Genomic DNA, 20,989 nt, shown 5'->3' with positions numbered 1-20,989 from the left:
TTACATAGGTTTTTTTGTTTGTGCTGTGAATTTAAGACAATTTGGCTTAGAGAAAAGGATGAAAAAAGTGTTACAAAAAATGTATTTGTTTTTGGTGGAAAAGTTTGGGGGTCGTAACAGTTTTTAAAATTACTCTCTTATGCTCACCAAGGCTGCATTTATTTGATCAAAAATACAGTATGATTGTGAAATCATTGCAATCTAAAATAACTGTTGTCTATTTGAATATATTTTAAAATGTAACTTATTCCTGTGATGCAAAAGCTAAATTTTCAGTGTCATTAACTCTCAACTCTACTCTACTCAACTTTATTTATAAAGCACTTTCAACACCACAAGTGGAACCAAAGTGCTGTACAGAAGGTATAAAAGAGAAAATAAAAACAAAAACATAAAAACAATGCAAACATACTTAAGAATCATTACTTAATCATTCTAACATGCTGATTTGTTGCTCAAGAAACATTTCTTATTATTATCAATGTTGAAAACAGTTGTGCTGCGTCATATTTGTGTGGAAACCTTGAAACATAATTTTATCAGGATCCTTTGAATGGAACGTTCCTGAAGCAGTTTCTCTGAGCATCCCTCCAGATGTGGACAGAGGATGAGGAGTATCTGTCAGACGTGTGTGTGTGTGTGAGCAGCAGAGACGGCAGGCTGGTTCCTGTAACCCCGGGAGCCTCTGCATGAGACCAGAGCGCCTGCTTCATTTTCCTGTCTGAACACACACCTCAGGTCCTGTGAACAAACATGTTTTCACAACTTCTAATACGCTTTGGTAAATGCATAGCCTTTCACTTGCATATAGATTGGGAAGCATGATTTACAGTTACAAGCTAAAAAGGGCACAAGTAATTGTATCTTAAAAGTGTATTTGGAGTTTAAAGGGGTCATTTTTTTCTTTCCCATAGGTCCAATTTTTTTTCTCATTATTGAGTCATTTTATTTATTCACCCTCTCTTGCCCTTTTTTTTTTTTTTTTGCTGCTGAGCCTTTCACACTTCTTTATAAACACAATTGAGTAACAGCACTTTTCTGCACTCGCACACAGGCTGCAGGTTTAATATCAAGTTCAATATAGTTTTTAATTGCCCTATCCATTATAACCAGCTTCTTTGCAAGCTTTATTAAATTCTGACAGATTTACATACAAAAAAGAAAGTTGTGGAAATACTGTTGTGGAATGTGTTTTGCCGTTCACTTTCAGTATGGGGCTCTTTTTGGATTGGAGAGGAAGATTTCAGTTCTGAAAGTTAATGTTTTCAGTACAATTACCTTTTTTTTTATAATTTTTTTTTTTTAATAGTTGGCATGAAACCGAAGTTACGATAGTCTTGTCTTCCCTAATGTGACGCATATCCGAGTGAAGCTGCTTCTCGAACAAGAAAAAATGTAATGTGGGACTTGATTTTGTCCATTGGGAATTGATTGGATGGTTGTGGTTTGCTCTTAAACGCACCATCAGAGAAGAGAAGAGATACCACTGAAAGTGGGAGGGGAGGATATTTGGATTACAAGATTAAAAGGCATATGAATAAATACATACAAATTATGCATACTGATAAATTTATAATAAATATTCCAATATTCCATAAAAAACAAGGATTTTGATATCATGGTGATATTAAATAAAGGAAAATGTGATCCTCATGATATAACCTCTTTAACAAGTCAGATCGTGATCATGTCACGTATTGTAAATGTTATGCACTTGGAATGTCCTTGTGTCAGACCGAGAAGCTTCACATGTCCACAGCACATGTCACGTCAGGAACAAACCGTCCTCATAAACCCCATGATGTCCTCCAGCTGCACTGAAGCAGCTCTCAATGATTCCTGACAGCGATGCCCACTGCTATGACTATAAAACATTTATATTTGTTATTTTCTGTCTGGTTCAACACAGCTGCACCATCTTATGAATGCAGGTAAATCGACCTCAGCGAGCTCGTTTGAAGAATACAGTGGCTGAATTAAAGGAGTCCTACTATGCTTCATTTTTTTTTTTTACATTTTCAACTTTCTTTAGTGTGTAATTTTTGCTTTTTGAGCATGAAAAAGGTCTGTAAAGTTACAAAGCACAAAGTACACTTCAAAGGGAGTTATTTATATCAGCAAGCACGGTTTCTGAACTCCATGAAATGCCTTGATTGTTCCTTCCGGGAACAAACACGTCAAAATATTTCTCATTTAAATAATTTCCACCCATAGAATACATATGCAAAAAAAATTATTATGTTATGTTATTAGTGCGTTAACTTGCGGTTATAGTAAAGGGCCTAAAATGTCCGAAACGCTCAGTGATTGACCAATCACAACTCCCTTAATAAGAATATTCCCTTAATGTGACTGTGTAAGGGACAGGGCTTGACATTAACTTTTTTGCTCACCAGCCACTGTGGCTACTGGTTTCCTAAAGTTCTTCTTTTCACTGGCCACAATTTTGACAGATACCATGGGGAGTTTTTTTATATTATCTTGTAATTTGTCAACCGGTAATGGTATATTAGGCTGCTGTCACTTTAAGACCGTGACAGCAGCCTGTTACACTGCGTTTTCTTTCTCAACTGTTTACATTCACTTAAAACATAACTGTTTATGTGAATACTCGCCAAGACTGGCATTTTGACATTATTTTGTGTGTTTGACTGTATAAGCAGTGAAAAAGAACTCCGTTTAGTACTACTGATAATAATTTGTTACATTTTATATAGCGTTTTTCTGGGTACTCAAAGCACTTTACATGCAAGGGGGAATCTCCGCAACCACCACCAATGTGCAGCATCCACCTGGATGATGCGACGGCAGCCATATTGCGCCAGACACCAGCTTATTGGTGGAGAGGAGACGGTGATAAAGCCAATCAGTCAATATGGGGATGATCAGGAGGCCATGATGGACAGCGGCCAATGGGCTAATTTGGCCAGGATGCCGAGGTTACATACCAACTCTTTTTCGAAGGATATCCTTGGATTTTTAATGTCCACAGCACAGAGAGTCAGGACCTCGGTTTAACGTCTCATCCAAAGGACGGTGCTTTTTAACAGTATAGTGTCCCCATCACTATCCTGGGGAGTTGGGACCCACACAGACCTCAGGGTGAGAGCGCCCCCTGCTGGCCTCACTAACACCTCTTCCAGCAGCAACCTGGTTAGGAGGTCTCCAAAAACTTGGCTTCAGTGGGCAACCAGTCTTGGGCTACAGGGTAATATGGCTGCTGGCCATATCTAAGATACTAAGATGCGGCTTTCTGTGCAAGCACTTTGGGTGCAAGCAAAAAATATGCTGGAATGAGTAAAATTATGTGCAATAAGCACAATCCCACAGTGAAATTCAAGCCCTGTAACACCAACAATAATCATCCGGAGCAAATGAAACGAGTGAGTGAGGGGAGGCGGGGTTTGTGTGTCACTCGCTGTCAGAGATAAGGTTCGCTCGCTGTCAAGCTCTGGTTAATGTCAAGCTCTGGGAAGGGAATAATTGTCTTTATTCTCATAACATTATAAACCATTATATACTATTAGACCTGTGTACAGCAAGCATACAGGTCTGAAATTGTAATGTTTTGCATCTGCGCTCCGAGATTATTTTCTGTAATCAGAAAGTCTCAGTTATAGATAGCACTTATCACCTGCACTAAATGCTCGTGCTGCCCTTTTAATGCGCTCTGAGTTTTTTTCATTCTTTAATGTCACTGATAATATTGATCTTAACCAGCGGTGGTTTAATAACAGCCCACAGACAGTCCGCTTCTCTTGTATGCATTACAAACCAAGGTCAGCACTGTCTGCTATAAAAAGATGAGAAAATGACTCATAGATTAGGGAAGAATGAAATGCCAAGAGATGAGTTGAAAATCGAACCGCTTCATTTCTTGACTCACTGGTTCTTCTTCAGGGACGCGGCTGATATTTAATTGTCTCTTATGTAATACGTTGGACCATGTGTTCTCTGGCATTTAGATGTGAGAATATGTGGTGAATGTTTAATGCATCCTATAGATTTGATATAAAGGGAACTGTTATATGGATATGTCTATCCTGTTGCTGGAAAAATGTAGCCTGGTAATACCAAACTCTGCTACTTCGCTTTGCTTCATAGACAGAGTCTGACATGGCATCATTGAAAAGTGTTTTCTTTATCGCGGGGCGGGGCGGGGGCGCTCGTCTGTAGTATAAAATCATTGGTTACCCGTAAGCCAATCACATAACGTTTGGTTATGCGCCAGCTCAGCAGCATCGAACTGCCACTGTAAACACATTATAAATAATGCGAAAACAAAACCATCGAGAGAAATACCGTAGTGAACATGGCTGTCAACGACTTTTGTAGATTATGTGATGTAAATCTACGCATCCACGGCACAATCGGGGCCTCTAAACTATTATTTGACAGTAAAGAGAAACAGGAAAATATTTGCAGCCAACTGTCAAAGTTAGGATTAGTTCTGTCAAACACAGCTCTTTGTTAATTTCGAGTCTGTCGGAAATGCTGCAACTTAATTGCAAGATTACAGCATGACATGGCAATATTTACGAACTGGGAAAAAAAAGGAGACACTGACCTGTCAAAAGGGTGCCAGTTCGAGCTCGACAGATAAAAGAGACCTAGATATCACATATCGACATCACCTCCATTCAAAATGTTTACCGAACACTCTTCTTGTTCGTCCTTCAGTTTGGAAATGCCGGGAATATTCTCCACAACAGAGCGAATTTCATCCCTTGTCTCCATATCCGCGGTCGTTTTCGATTTCCCCAATCTCAAACTCGGCGCTTAGCATCTACGTCACGGCTCTCAGCCCACTCTCTGTTCGTTGATTGGCCGGCTGTTTTCAGGGCGGAGGAAAACTGAGAGACATGTCGATGTCTCAGACTAAGTACAGAAGCAAAATTAAATTGAGCGGAAGTACGAAGTCTGACGTAGTCAGGCTAGGAAAAATGTCCCTGTAACTGTACAATAAGGTTTCATTAGTTAACTACTTTAGTTAACATGAACTAAGAATAAACAATACTTATACAGCATTTATTCATGTTAATTTCAACATTTGCTAATACATTATTCAAATCAAAAGTTGTATCTGTTAACATTAGATGATGCTTTCTGAACTAACTAACATGAACAAACAATGAAAAATCTGTATTTTCATTTACTAACATTAACAAAGATTAATAAATACTGTAACAAACGTATTGCTCATTGTTAGTTCATGTTAGTTAATATATTGACTAATGTTAACAAATGAAACCTTATTGTAAAGTGTTACCAATGGCTCTTTCTGCCACTTCAACAGATGAATGTTTTTCATGTGCATTTATATTTTCTCTGGAACACATTTTATTTTTTTATTTTTTGGCCCATTCAACAGAAATCAATGGGCTCCGATGTTGTTTGGTTCTCAGTGTTCTTATCTTATGTTCCACAAAACAAAGTGCACACAGGTTTGGAGCTACATGAGGGTGAGTAAAGAATGACATAATTTTTGTTTTTGGGTGGACTATCCTTTTAATGGAAAAGTCCATATAATAATGATTAAAAAGAACCCAGTTGCAGGCTGTAGCATCCAAACACAACATTGGCTGTAGAATTGTAAGCACTGCTTGCATAAGCGTTATATAAGTGAAGATTGATGCAACCATTAGAAATGATGAGAAGAATGATTCGCACAGCTTGATACGATTACATCGATTATTCCGCAGTCTTTTACGCTCAAGGTAGATGTCTGTGCATCCGCCGAAGCTTAATAAATGCTGTTCTGTTTCACCTTCAGCTCAGTAAGGCTTGCAGGCCTTGAGGCGGCCCGAGGAATCGGTGAACCCAGAATAGGAGAGATGGCGGAGCTGTCCTGACTTTCTGGTGGTTCACTGGAGCTCTCAGTGGCTGCTGTGGCGAATGGAAAGTGACATGAGACAACCACAGGCGCTGTTGTGCCATGCTGATGTGACAGAGCTCATTATAGGGACTCGCCGAGACTTCCCCGCCAGCTGCGGCGTGTATTTTTAGTCTCTTACTGCTGTGTGCCTCAGTAGATGGGCACAATTATGTAGCGTTGTTGATTCCGAGATCTTTCAAGTTGTATTGTCATTTCTGAACTGCAAAAGTAACAATTGTTTTTGAACACCTACTGCCCCGCCCACTTCAATATCATTAGTCCCGCCCCAAACTCTCACCATTGGTTGAGTTAGAAGCCAGGTCGCTGGGGTGTGCGATTATTGAGAAGTTTGCATCTGGATATTTTCTAGGATTTTGTCGATGACGATAATTAGACAATGTTTTCTGAGTGTGTTTTTGTGCAGGTGACTTGACTGGTTTATGCCCGTCATTCATTCATCTGATTTGTTCAGGAATTAAGCAATTGAATAATTGATTTGACCAAAAACGCTGATTCATGTTCTGTTCTGTTCCGGCTTTGTTTGAAATTATTTTCGTTGGTGAAATAGAGCAAATATTGACAATATTGTGTCTAAACTGTAACACAGTTTTAACTTTTAAAAATTAATATCACATGTGCAATAGTGCTGATATTAGGAGGAAAACAGCATGTTTGCTTGTGTGAGATTGCTGTGATTAACCGTAACACAAAATACATTTTTGTTCCTACATATTGAATTTGGGGGCATTCTGACTCATTCTACTAGGATACATCATGCAGTGAAAGAGTGAAGTCTCAACACCCGTTTTTGTTCGTTTTTGTAAAGTGAGTGACATATTCAATGTCAGCTTCTACATCGTTAAAGGGGTGGTATAATGCCCTTTTCACAAGATGTAAAATAAGTCTTTGTTGCCCCCAGAGTGTATGTGTGAAGTATTAGCTCAAAATACCTCACAGATATTTTTATATAGCATGCTAAAATTGTCACTTTTTGAGGGTGAGCCAAAACCCACCGTTTTGTGTCTGTCCCTTTAAATGCAAATGAGCTGCTGCTCGTGGCACAGAGGGCGGAGCTTCAACACCTTGCACTCACACAGACATGCACTGAAAATTTCAACAACTTTTAGCCTTTTATGTTCCAACCGGATTCAGACAATGATGGAGACTTGGAGAGACTCAAGAAGAAGTGACAACATGTAGAAGCACCAGGACATTTCTGAATGGTTAGTTGATGAATTTATGTAGCTTATGTGTAGTTATCTTCTAGTCATCGATTAGCATATTATGTCTTGATAATCTATAAATCGTGTTCAGGGGGCGGGGTTTATGTAAATTCTAGGGTTGGTGATGTCACTAACCCGGGAGGAATGTCATGTAGTCCCTACCAGCCGTTTGTTGTAGTCCATAAAAAGCAATTCCTTTAAAAGCAAATATCTCCCTTTGCTTTGAACTTTGAGCGTTGTAACTTTGCAGAGATGTTGTTTATGCTCAAACAGCAATATTACACACTAACTAAAGTTAGAAAAGTGAAATCATAATCAACCACCCCTTTAAAACAAAAATTACAATATCATAGACTAAACATATAGTTATAAGTTAATATAAGTTATACATGACTTTTGAACAATACCCGTTCTTGTCTTGGGACAACTTTGATTAACTTTTTTGATCCACTTCAAATGTTGACTACTGTTATTTGTCTGGTGGTTAGCATGGCCTCCTACATTGCTACACAATCTCAACCTAAAAAGAGCATCTTCCTCCATTGTTGGCCTATAGTTATGCATTTGAGCCATGCTAACAATTCATCCCGTTTGTGATCAGATTTACGACATCCAGCTTACTATGACCAACAATACAGCCATTTGGCAGCTGATCGGTGTGTGATCTGGACGTGGTTCATGTGAACGCTCCATGTTAAATCTCACAGCCAACTGCTTGTCCTTGTCAGAGGACTTGTCTGATGCTTTAAATCAAACGTGTGCCTTTGCCATCGCTGGGTTACATAATACATAACGGCTACTTTTAGGTTGAGGAGCCTGAGGACAGCTGAGCAGCTGTAATTATCATGAAAGGTCATTCAGCGCTGTAGAGCACACATCTTCTGGACCGCAGAATTGGCCAAGAATTGCCCAAAGGAAGAATGAGTTAAGGGCCTTTCACACTGACTGTGAATTATTATTTTTTAATCTCTGGAGTTTGTCAGGATACTGTATTGTTGGTCCTAGTAAACATTTCGGCCACAGCGTTATTGGTATAGGCTTCACAAATAACCATTGCATTTGACCATCTGACCTTTGGAGAGACTGTGGTTATCCGAGAGAGGATTGACCACACCTGCAGTGTATTGTTGGTGCAAGATTTTTGCTGGGTCCCAATTCGCCTACTTATACCATGTATATTATGTTTTTGTGAAGAAAAAGTACATACTTTTGAGTGTGTAGCAGAAGAGTAGGCAAGCTTTGGGACAAACTAAGTCATAATTGTGTGTTTAACAGACAGCTCTGTCGCATAGTTAGGTGCATCCTGTCACTGTTTAACTGCCCTGTCAATCATCTTGTCAGTTAAAATCCTCCACATACAATTTCATTTAATTTCCTGCCGTTTCTGAGAAATGAAGTAGCACGTTGATCCGCCTGTCGTTGGGCTTTCATGCGGAGAACAGTCCTTGTGTGTGCAATTTGCTTAATGATGCATTTAAATTTGATGACCAAACGTATCTTTACAAAAGTTCACAATGCTGTTGCAGATTAAATATAATGTGGATAATAAAATGTAATAAACTTTTCGTCAGGTTAGATTATGATTATTAATCACTCAAACCAATTGATCTAAACCTACTATACTTACTATACTGATCTATACTTAACCGTCGGACTTGCACATCCGCCATTTTTGTAGTTTAACACTTTTTATTTGTGTTTGTAGTTCTAATCGAAACCGCGTCCACTTTGCAATGGGTTGTGGGCAATATTAGCCGTAATGAGTTTTCACGGATATGCATTTCGGATTCTAACTGGAAAAAGACCATATGGGTATCTTTGGAATACTCATTTATACTACGATTTGGGACAAACTAATCCTAATTTCGAATACTATTTAGGACGGATAGTATGCGAATTGGGACGCAGCATCATCTCCCTTCTGTTTTTTTTTTTATAAAATATTTCCATTTAACAAGTAGCTAAATTTAAATAATTTCAGTACTTTAACCTAGACCTATGTCAGTTAGTTGCCAAGGCAATATTTCTCATTTTCATTTATGCTCAAGTTTCTCATTTTCATTTATGCTCAAGTTTCTCATTTTCATATATGCTCAAGTTTCTCATTTTCATTTATGCTCAAGTTTCTCATCTAATATTTCTATATTTATTTCAAGTAACGAAAATAATTTTTTAATATTGTATGTACAGAGAACATCAAATAATCTCTTTATATGTGTATATAAAATATATAAATATGGCAATTAAATTGTCAAATATAAGGAACCAAAGATATCATATTTATATATATATACTATAATATGTACAATATTTTATAAAATATGGATTATTTTTTTTAGCTGGCAAGCTTTACAATCCTCGAGCTGATTAATCTGAAAGCAGAACGCATGAGCGAGCTGTATATGTATACCACTGTTTATTTGTAGTATTCACAATTTGTAGCTATACCACTGTTACAAAAGTAAAAACCAGAAAGGCTGTTTTAACTATTTACAAGAAGATATCCCAATAACACATTTAGCTATATGTGTTGGGTTGGCTGATATTAAGTTGTGGGTAATGAATGGCTGACATTAGTCAAATGGCTGAAGTCACGAATTTATACTTAACGAACGCAATATGACTTTGTTGCACTATGACTTATTTTGTTCTGTTCATTGCACAGAGCTATCATACTGCTTTAGAAGACTTGAAATATAGTGCACAAGTTGCATAGAGCACTTTAATTATACATTTATGATGTTTGTCTTGTGGAATTTGACTGATCCTGCCCTCTATGCTTTTGGCGTGATCAAGTAAAATGTCATCTTTTTTGTTTCTTCAAAGTCCTACGGGTTTGAAACCACAGCGGGTTTGGATGAACTGTCCCTTTAATGCTTCATAACATCTCTGACATTTAGAATTTCTGAGTAACACTGAAGCAGCAGGTGTTTCATTAGCTCCATCATTACTAAAAACATCTTCAATATGTTCTCCCAAAAACAAGCTCTCCTGCTTTCAGCTCCTAAAATGCTTTTCTAACCCCTGATGCAAGCTGTATAATAACCCGTTGGCGTCCTCAGACTATTAATTAGCTGTTGACAGTTCAGTGATTCCCGCTAATGAAGATCCACGGCTTTGTCTCCGTAAATGTGATGTCTTCATGAGGGCTTCGCGTGATTGTGGTGTATAGAGCATCATGGGAGTCTGCTACACCTCTCCTCACAGGCTCCGTCATCACTGATGTATGCAGATGCACGTTTCTTATAGATGTCTCGAGGATGTGAACCATGTCATGGTGCCGCTGGGCACGAGCTGTCTTTAATGTCAGCTGTGTGAAGAGATTTCTGAGCCAGATTCTTGCTGAGCTGTATCTTAGCATGCTGTTGTTCAGAAAGAGAGAGACGGAGATTAAAAAAGACTGATCTCTCTTTCTCTCTTTCTCCGTTCACTTTCAATCTAGCTCACTGTCCCCACCCCCCTCTCAAGGCTAAAAACCTCCAAACCCCTCCATCTGGGTCAGTTGCAGTGGCCGAGATGGTTTTTGATGTGTGAGAAATAATTTAGCACCTACTGCGCACACGTTTTTCTCTAGCCTCATATATGAAACATTCAAAATGACGTGAAAACAAGGTGTGATTATTACTCTTGATTGCTAATAATGCATGTCGCAAGTCTGGCTCAATAGAAACATTGTGTCAGCTTTCTCCTTTCTGTCTAGAGTGATTCGTTTACTTATTACATTAATATATCTCAAGCTCATACATGGCTTATACATTTTCTTTTTTGGACTCCTTTTTCTCAGAACTTGCTCATGTCTGAGTTGAGTCTACTTTTATTTCTCCTAAGAAATTTTAGGAGAAACATCTGATAAAACGTAATTTTAGTATCAACATCTCAATGTTGATACTAAAATGAGAGATATAAGTCTCATGAGCTTAAAAAGAGCAATTTATAGGAATATTTTATTACTCATGGAGTCTTGAAAGAGAAGACAATAAAGAGATGATCTGTTTCTTCTACCACTTTCTCAGTTGTGACTCTTTCGCTCTCAAATATTTCTCATATCTCATTTGTGTTGTTTCTCATAAGAAATTTTAGGAGAAACATCTGAAATGCTATTGATACAACAATGAGATATCACTACTAGTCTCCTGAGCTTAGGAAGCAACCACTAAGCAATGCATTTTTCCTCTGGGTATACACACGTGCGTGGAGGCAACAGAATGCAGAAAAATGCGTTCACGAACCACTGATAGACCCTAATGCCATGAAAATGGAATCATTAACAAATCCCTTATCTGAGTTTTTGGAGCATTTGTACACTTTCACCCCCTCTTTGCATGCTTGCTTGTTTTGGTCCTTTATCTATAAGCCTGTCCCCCCCGCTGCTCGGTTGGTCCCCAGTCGTCTTTAATGAAAAGACCCGGTCAGCTTTCGCTCCAGCCGATACGTCACCTGGACACGGGGTAGGACAGGGACGCCTCTGACAGCTATACACAGCTATCAACCTCATGGTGAGGGCAAGAAAAGACCAAATTTCAATTTACCGCCTGTGAAAATGCAATCTACTCATACTGGGAGCTTGAAAGAGGTTGGTGGACTTTCTGCCGGAGGACAACGACAGACACTTTGTCACAATAACACATGGTGAAAAACAAAAAGCAGGTATATTCATGTAATGGTTTTTACTCTTTACATCAGTGTGCCTTATTGATCCTAATATTTGCTTTTAAAATATCTCTTCTCTGTTATATGTTGTTTTTCAGCCTTTTTTGACTATATTCAATATAAATGTTGATACTAATAGGCTATGTGAAATTACGTTGCTTGTTTATGTTGCTCTGATTTTTTATTTTTTTATTTTTTGAATAATTAACATTTTAATTATTTTCTTTTATACTACCATTTAAGTTTGGTGTCTATAATAAATAAATAAAAAACTTTTTTTTTTTTTTTTTTTTTACAAACTCTCATACTGTATGCCCACCTAGACATAATACAGTAAAAACACAGTAATTTTGTGAAATATTTTTACAATTTAAAAGAACTGTTTAATATTTAAAATATTTAAATGTTATTTATTCCTGTGCAAAGCTGAATTTTCAGCATCATTACTACAGTCTTCAGTCACATGATCCTTCAGAAATCATTCTAATATGCTGCTCAAGAAACATTTCTTATTGCTAATGGTGAAAATTATTGTTGCTTAATTTTTTTGGAAACCATGATACACACTTTTTTTCATGATTTTTGATAAATAGAATGTTAAAAATCTTCATTATACTCGTCTTTACTGCCATATATGATCAATTTAATGCACCCTTGCTGAATACAATTATTAATTTATTTATTTTTCTAAGAAAACATCTTATTGACCAAACTTATTTTTGTCTTTGTTTTACTAAAATGTTGTAATGTATGTAAAATACCACATGGACACATCCAGGCATACTTTTTAATGATTTTTAGTTAAAGGAGCTGTGTGTAAGAAATGTATTTCAATTAATCATAAAATGGCCCTGATATGTCACTAGACATTAAGAAATCATGTTAATTTCAAATACTTCTATCACTGACAACAGCAGTACGGCCAGGATATTGTCATTTAAAAAGTAAAGTTGCAGCCCTCAACTGATGTTGATGTTGTCATGTTGTGTTTTGGCCTGAAGCGTTACCCACCACCTATCTACCAATCACAAAGTCAGTAGTGTTTTGACATCCGGGTTGCCAGCTCTGCTCTAACTCTAGTCGGATAAAAAATGTCTAACGTTAACGCCTATCTGGCAACCTCAAGTCAGGGGGGAGAGGGAGGGGATACACCGCTCTACAGTAATTTGAAAGGGATTGCAGTACCAGTTTTGGACACAATCTTACAAACGGCTCCTTTAACAAACAATTGAATCAGTTTTCAATAGATTCATTGAAACAAACAGTTTGAACTCCTTTACATTAACGAATCGAACTCTTATCATGTTTACATACTAAACTTTAAATTCCATTAAAGCATTTCTGTCTTAACACTCACGATTCGTGAGACCGTTATTAAATGCCAGACCATAATTCATAATACAAGTACGTGTTGTATCAGCTTTGCCATGGCTTTATATTGTGTTACCACTGTATTTTTACAGTCAGTTTTCTCTTTCAGGTAAAAAATGTTTATGTCCTGCCCCTGTGTTGTTTTCATTATTGTAATTGGCTTGAAGCTATTAGTTGTGAGTCCCAGTTGAATTGTGTTGTGGTTTTTTATTATTACAGCTTCACTCTGGTGTGGTTTATTTTTGGCTCCAGACCACAGACAGCACCCTGCCATAAATATAAGCCTGCATTATTAGTATTCTGCACCACGGTTGGTAAGCCATCTCAGAGTCTATTTTTCAACCTCGGTCTAGAAATATCATCCCGCGCCACCCACTGCAAACAGGACAGAATACAGATGTGCCCGAACGGCCCATTTATTATTCAGATATATCTGTTGAGCTTCATGTAGGCCACTTTCCATGAATATATGGCATGCTTTTTTAAGCTTTAGAGTCACTTTTTTTTGTAATGAGAACTGAGATGATAAATTTGAAAAATTGCCTAACATGACAAGTTGTAAACGCTTAATGTCTGTATACCCATTAAAATGGGGGATTTTGGCCTGTACAACATCACAAGTTCTTCTTTACCTTTCAGTAGCTTTAACTACACCATCAACTGCATCTACTGTATAGGAAAAAACACTGATTTGTTTTTCATTCTTATAGGTGTTTAGCTCCATTGTTTAAAAGTGGTCTAGCTCTAATGTGTTGATGGTTGTGTGCTGTCAGGGGTATTTGTGAGCACCTGAAGTGATTATTTTTGTGTTTTTTGGGATCTGGGTCACTGTTAGCCCCAGGTGTATAGCCATCAGCGGCAAGAATGTGTGTATTGTGCGGTGGCATTTATATGTGTGTATATACAGTATGTTTTCCTCTTTCACAATCTATCTATGTTGACCGTCACATTTTCATGGATGAAAACCAGTAATGTCAGTAGGATTCCAATTTCACATGAGCACAAAGATGTTCTTTATACATCACTACAATATGTTGTCAATGATGGACCTTTTTTTGTCCACACCAAGTGGACACACCATTTAAAGTGGAGACAATAAATCGTAGAATCTGTCGTAAAACCTAATGAGCTGCCCATGTAGACACCAATTTAAAGAGTTTGTTCCCGATGCGACGACTGTTTCAAATCATAGGCAGAAAAATTCTGATAATTTAAGGCATGCATATTTCACGAAGAAAGTATTACCTTAAATTCCCTCCTTTGTGCTTTTTCGGATATTAACTTTCATGTACCATGTTAAACCCCTTTCACACAAAGTGTTGATCCCATAAAATTGCCATAGAATTGCTAGTGCCTTCTGAATGCAAACATGTCCCGGGATTGATCCTGAAATGGGGACCATGTAACATTGCTGGGATCAGTCCTGGAATGCGCCCTGTGGGAACAAAAGGCAGGACCAATGCTGGTAGGGGTGTGTCGTATGGCGTAGTTATTGTGCGACTCTTTGACCGGGGGTTTAAATGCAGATCAACGTTCATGTTCCACATTAGCAAAGAAGAACGTTTGTGTTCGTCAAGGAACAATGTGTTCATATCCTGATGTCACGTGTCTTTACGGAATCTTTACAGGAGCTGTGTGAACGCACGCACAGATTTCGTCATGAGTCATTTTATACCCACCACTTTATTTTTTTTAAACATCGCTCAATTTAGCCATTCTGCTTGCGCTGGCTACACGCTTCTCTGTTCATAACTGCAACAGCTGTAACATTGGGATATGTTCTAGATTGGGGGAAGGGTGGGTGGGCGCACCAAATGGAACTTGTTACTTTGTTTGGAATCCCCCATGTGGGAATCGCACATGATTGGGTGATGTCCTCATGTCACTGATGCAGGTGCAGCTCAGCTGACGTGCCTGTTCACTTCTTCTCCTGGCCACCTGACTAGACAATTTTGTTCGTAGCTTAACGTGTTTTACCTAAACAACGATCAATGATCACCAAATTTCTCTCTCATATTGCTCATCATAACCACTTAAAACTGTCAAAAGTCTAACCAGAAATTTGGTGCTTACTGATTGTTGTTAGGTAGGCCTACATTAAACCGTTAAGCTTTTTCCTACAATAAGCGTTTCTGCTTCATTGAGGCTAATGTCAGATAACAGCCATAATAATTGGACTTTGGGTTAGATTTTTTTTGACAGTTTTCAGTGGTTATGAGGAGCAATATGATAGAGAAATTTGGTGATCGTTGTTTGGGTACATTAAACCACGTAAAGCTTTTTCACGTTAGGACTTGTATATGAAGCCCATGAGAACCGTGAGGAGTCAACCCACAGCCGCTCTGCTGCACTGCTGAAAATGTGAAGAAATACGATTTGTCAGATAACGTCCATAATAATTGGACTTTGGGTTAGATTTTTTTGACCGTTTTTAGTGGTTATGATGAGCAATATGAGAGAAATTTGGTAATCTTTGTTTAGGTACAGTTTAATGTCATGTCATATTGTCAACATGGTACTTATGAAGCAGAATAGTGGGACATTTGTCTAATGCTTTTTGAAAACTTAAGGCTTTCTTCTTCATAAAATGAGTCGGACATCACATTTTTGTATACATTTTTATTTATTTACATTAGTAAGCTACAGGACATCGTCTTTCAAAACATGACCTGCGCGAAAGAGGAAAAAAAATTAATGCGTCATTGTACCCAGCACTTCTGAAAATGCACTTTCAAATGCGTCTGTCCCCAGCACATTTCAAACCAAACTGACGCCCATGCGCACAGATTCCAGAAAATCACTGGCAGTGTGAATGAACCATAATCAAATGATGGGACACGTTATTGGTGTATTTTCTGGAATCTCTGTGTGAAAGGGGCTTTATATAGCTGTGTGTGCATGTAAACGGTGTGCAAAGCTTCAAAGATCAAAATGCCTGATAAATGGAGTTATTGTCTGCCAAAGGAGAGAACCGATTCTGAACCGCCTGAATCCAGTCATCAGTAATCCAGTCTTACTTTCTGCATGAAGCTACATAGGTTTGTCACATATACAGCATGCATAATGCCAGCCTATAGTCTTCATTGGCTGCCCACAAACAATGTTGAACTTTGACCGGCCTCAAACTCTGTGGGTTTAGCTGAGGCCTGGAAGATTTGCCGCTGTTTTCTGAGGCCTGGAAGATTTGCCGCTGTTTTCTATGCTGCGAAAGCAATTCCACTTTTCTGCATGCATTTCCAAAGGATGAAGGTAAATACTGTAAAACCAACGCCCTCATTTCTGTGTATATCAGCTGAAATTCAGATAAGGTAATGGGCGTTTTGTTTGACACGCACTGTAAGCGGTAGACTAATCACAACAGACAAGGGCCTTTTGACCAATCCGAGCAGAGTAGGCTCTTGGAAAGGAGGGGTTTAGAGAGACATTTACATTTACATTTATGACCAAACCATTTCAGACACTAGGTGAAAATAATGCACCAGTATATTATGCAATGTACTGTATATTATGAGAAACTTAAAGTTTGTTTTTTTTTTTTTGCCTTGGATGTAAAGAGCCTTCCAAAATGTTTCACTTCTGAGGTTCCAAATGTTTTGGGACAAAGCGATAGTTTCAGAGATCAAACGGTGACAGGGGAAAATGCTTCAGCTATATAGATTGAAAACTTGAACTTGCTGAAGAATAATTGTTTAGTGTTAGTTCTCCTTGAATGGATAACATTTCACTCGTTCATTCCAATTCTCTCTTTTCACGTTGTCAATATCCTCTTACTCCTGTTTGTTTAGCCTGGCTTCGCAGTGCCAGACGAGCAGCTTCAAATCCTCTTGTGTGGCTTTCTCTGGCACTTGCTCTTCTTGCATCATCGGTCATTTAGATCTATTCGCTAAATACATTAGCCTGGTGGCCTACTCTCTTTAAGGTCGGTCACATGATCTCGGTTCTGCTTTAGCTTAACCTCAGCAGCGCGTCAGTCTTCAGATCAGCTCTGGAAGCACACCGTCAATGGAGCCCATGCTGCACACACCACGGTATGTACACAACCTGCAAATGATCATGCTCAAGTTCTCTTGGTCTTGCTGGAGACGTCGTGAAAGTTGCACGCCAATAAAATCTGTCTAACACTAAACAGCTGTTATTGGAAAAAACATTTCTGAATGGAGGCTATTGAATTTAATTAATGTGGGATTTTGGTGATCAAAGAGCAGTTTTTTTCCCTAAATCTTTTAGTAAACAAGAAGTGGCTTGGAGCTTTTTGATTGTAGCTTTTACCTGTTTCTCCCTTTCTCTGGAAATCATCCTTAAATGGGGAATTTGCCTTCAATCAATAGGCATTTAATTCAAGTCAATCAGGCTTTCAATCTAAAGCAGGAAAATAACAGCTCTTAGGTGACATGAAGGTGCGAGTGAAGAGATTTGAAAGGATTGAGAAGTCTCTCTTTGGGAAACCGCATGTCTGCTGAATGGGATTTGCCTGTGAGTTCTTCAAAACACAGAGCTACTTTATTTGCCATCACTTTCCCAGTTTAATATACACTGTACATGCAGAGTGCCAAGAATTTATCTGTTTTGTCTGATATTTGATGCTCAAATCTCTTTAATCTGTCAGGTGAAGCTTTATAGATTTTTTAGACCATTGGTATGCATTGTAAATTAATGTATATATTTTTTTCTGTGTAGAAATTGTCAAGACATCGCACATTGCATTTTTAAAAAGTGCAATCAAAAAATGATTTTTGCTGCTTGCTTCCTGAACTTGCTGTCAACTTAATTTCAATGGGTTCAGTCTGCTTAAAATCTGTAAAATGGAAGTTTGCTTAATCCATTAATGTTGGAAGTTGTGTTGCATAAACTGAAACCGGGCAGTGGATTTCTAATTCCCAGCATGCATTGCATAACTTGGAGAGTAAATGTCAATATTACTTTTCCGTTCAAAAGTTTGAGGTCAGCAAGATTTTTAATGTTTTTGAAAAAAAAAAAGTCTCTAATGCTGACATTCTTTCAAAAATTATTACAATGTAAAACAACTTTGTGTAATTTACAATGTAATTTATTCATGCTGGCAAAGCTGTCTTAGATGATCATTGGTAGATGCATGTTGCTTTAATATTCAATTATTGTGCTTTTAATTATTAAAGCCAGTATATTGACAAGTCTCTTGTGTCTTGCTCTTCAAGTAAAGTAAAAACAAGTCCTGCTGCTAGATATGTTTTCCCTGTCTATTTCTAGGGAAACACGGGGGTGAATTTTTGATGTGGGTCTGTAAACGATGTGCTAGCAACAACATCAGGGGCCAGTTGCGTAAACATAGCCATTGTTAAGATTGTGTCTTAAGAACTAGTATGACCAACTAGCAATTAGTGCAGTCTTACTTTTGGGTATCAAATTAGACCGATCTACATTTTTATGTAACTGACTTTTTAAAAAGTTGTGAAAAGTCTTAAAAAAATTTGATGACTAGTCTTGGCAGTTTATGCATCCGACACCATAGCAACGCCCTGGCAACCACCCTAGCATGTTGATGTGCTAGCAGATGCTATGAGGACAGGGAAGTGAGGCATGGCAGAAAAGAGCAACATTTACATGAGATGTTTGCAAGCAGATGCTCTTATAGGTTGTGCTTCTTCCAGGCTCTGTGATTGCTTGAAGTGAAGTGAGCACTCCAGTACACACTTTAAGCCAAGCGATGGCCACGATAATCCCACTTGATCAGAAAAAGTGGATTTACAGAGTTTTAACCGCAGTGTCCCAGTTATCCCGGCTGATGAAAGCCAACCCCTTGTCCTCCGCCAGCTTTTATCTTTGAATTCATTCATCCATCCATCCGTTTATCCCTGCGTCTCTCCCTTTCAGTGCATCTAAAGCTCATCAGAACTATTTAGCCTCTGGCCTAGGCTAAATTTGCAATGATATATTTGGTTTCAGACACACACTGTTACATCATGAGTTCATTGCATGCACAGTCGTAAAAAAATAATTCATTATGTCCAGTGGAGAAGCATTAAATATTGGCAAATCAGAGATGTTTAAATGAATCTATAAGCTCATCAGTATGGCAAACTGCTCCTAATAAGTTAGATTAATGTTGCCTAATCCATAAATGCATGTTTTAAGTTTCTCTTTTGTTCATGGGAGCATACAATTACTGTAGAAACATCACTAAAATAAGCCTTAGGCCCAAAACAAAATGCATCAGCGGTGATTTGGAAATATTTTGGATTCACTAGATGTCATGCACTGTCGACAGTGTAACACCCAGTGCACACCGCAAGCGGGTGATGTAACAAAACTAGAACACTCATTATAATCAACAAGGCGTATACATGGTGTAAATAAGAGATTTATTGTGCAGTATAGCCGGGTTCGTTGATTATAATGGGAGCATTTGTAAGAGAACTGCAGGAATCAAACCGTAATATGAGTGACGGCTTCAGTGATTGTAATGGGACAGTTCTAATACTTCTGTATTGCTTGCTTTCTGTGTCATTTATTTAGAATTTGAATAACAAATCGTTTTTCATTTTCTCCCGTTCCAGACATCACTGTATGAGTTTATATACTATATAATATATCTCAAAATAGCACACAAACTAAATAAATAATTGTATTTATTTCCTTTCACACTTGATTGAACAGACTGGGCCATTTGGCCAATCAGAGCCGAGTAGAGTAGACGCTATTATGTTTGTCACTTGGATACTGGAATTTAAGGATTACATTTTTAACTTTATTGACAACCTATTAGTAAACATGACTTGACAAGCAGCATTTATAATTTGCACAGTTAGTTAATACTGGCTTTAAAACGTTTATTTTAGCATTTATAATCTAAATTAAAAGTACATTCGTTAATTCGTATTAGTGATTTTTTTGATTGGCAGTTTATCTAATTTGCCAGCTAATTAATTAACTCCACTAATCTGAATGCATGTTTGTCTGTGTATTTATTGCCTGGGTGTGTGTGTGCATGAGTTCAATGTGTTACTCACTGCAGAAAAGGTCGAGAGTGTAACGGTGCTGCCCAGTTGACTGTCTGCACAGGAAACGGTGTGTTTCATAAAGGTGCAACGCCAGTGTGCTGCAATGCAGCATGCATAAACAGTGGGAAATTGTTTCATTTAAGAATCTGTGTGCAGTGTGGTCATGTTGCAGGCTCAGTGTCTGTCAAATTTAAACATGTTGTTCAGCATTTCATTTGTGGTTCACTTGGGAGATTGCTTTCTCTCTGGAGAGAATCTCTCATAAAGTATTTAGCTGCCATTGTAATTTTCACAGGCTTGCGCTTGTATCTATGTAATGAGGTGGGATCTGTTTATTAGTATGAAACTTAAGCAGGGGAACTAAATATTATACTCCGCATTCAGACATTTTGTATACACCTACAGTATAATGTTTGTGTGTTCATAAAAACACTTAAAGATAAAGAACATGTCTGCAGAGAAACTGTTGTTCCTTCTCTTTTATACACCCCTTCAGCCTTTAATATAGCTCAGATAGATCTCTAAAATTAAACTTCAGAAATGCAAATTGTGCTTTGTATTGACTAGTTTTAAACGAATTGGCGTCAAAAGTACTAAAATATCTAGCGTTAACTTAAAGGAATAGTTAACTTAAAAATGAAAATTCTGTCATTTACTCATCCTCAGGTTTCTTCAAACCTGAATGAATGCATTTATGAATGTATGTCGGTAACCAGACAGTTGATGGACCCCATTGACTTCCATAGTTGGGAGAAAAAAGTAAATAGGGTATCAACTGTTTGGTTTCCAACATTCTGCAAAATATCATCTTTTGTGTTCAGCAGAAGAAATAAATCAATTAATTCAGGTTTGAAACAACTTGAGGGTGAGTAAATGATAGCAGAATTTTCATT

At 37.9% G+C, this 20,989-nt stretch overlaps 1 protein-coding gene across 4 annotated transcripts in view; it reads left to right on the top strand.

The window, feature by feature from the left end:
• oxr1a (oxidation resistance 1a) overlaps positions 1-20,989 on the top strand; it is a 144,964-nt gene that overhangs the window by 25,453 nt on the left and 98,522 nt on the right. For 2 of the 4 annotated variants that reach the window (XM_079626936.1, XM_079626932.1), the window contains exon 1: positions 17,108-17,147. The exons of the other annotated variants lie outside the window; for them this stretch is intronic. In XM_079626936.1, coding sequence (XP_079483062.1) covers positions 17,122-17,147 — 26 coding nt within the window. In that variant the 5' untranslated portion in view covers positions 17,108-17,121. Of the gene's footprint in view, positions 1-17,107; positions 17,148-20,989 lie in introns of those variants that run through there. 4 annotated transcript variants of the gene reach the window in all.

The sequence above is a fragment of the Phoxinus phoxinus genome (assembly GCF_949152265.1).
Source record: "Phoxinus phoxinus genome assembly, chromosome: 10".
Taxonomy (NCBI): domain Eukaryota; kingdom Metazoa; phylum Chordata; class Actinopteri; order Cypriniformes; family Leuciscidae; genus Phoxinus; species Phoxinus phoxinus.
Note: the sequence above shows the minus strand (reverse complement) of the source record. Positions and strands in the feature narration are given on the sequence as shown.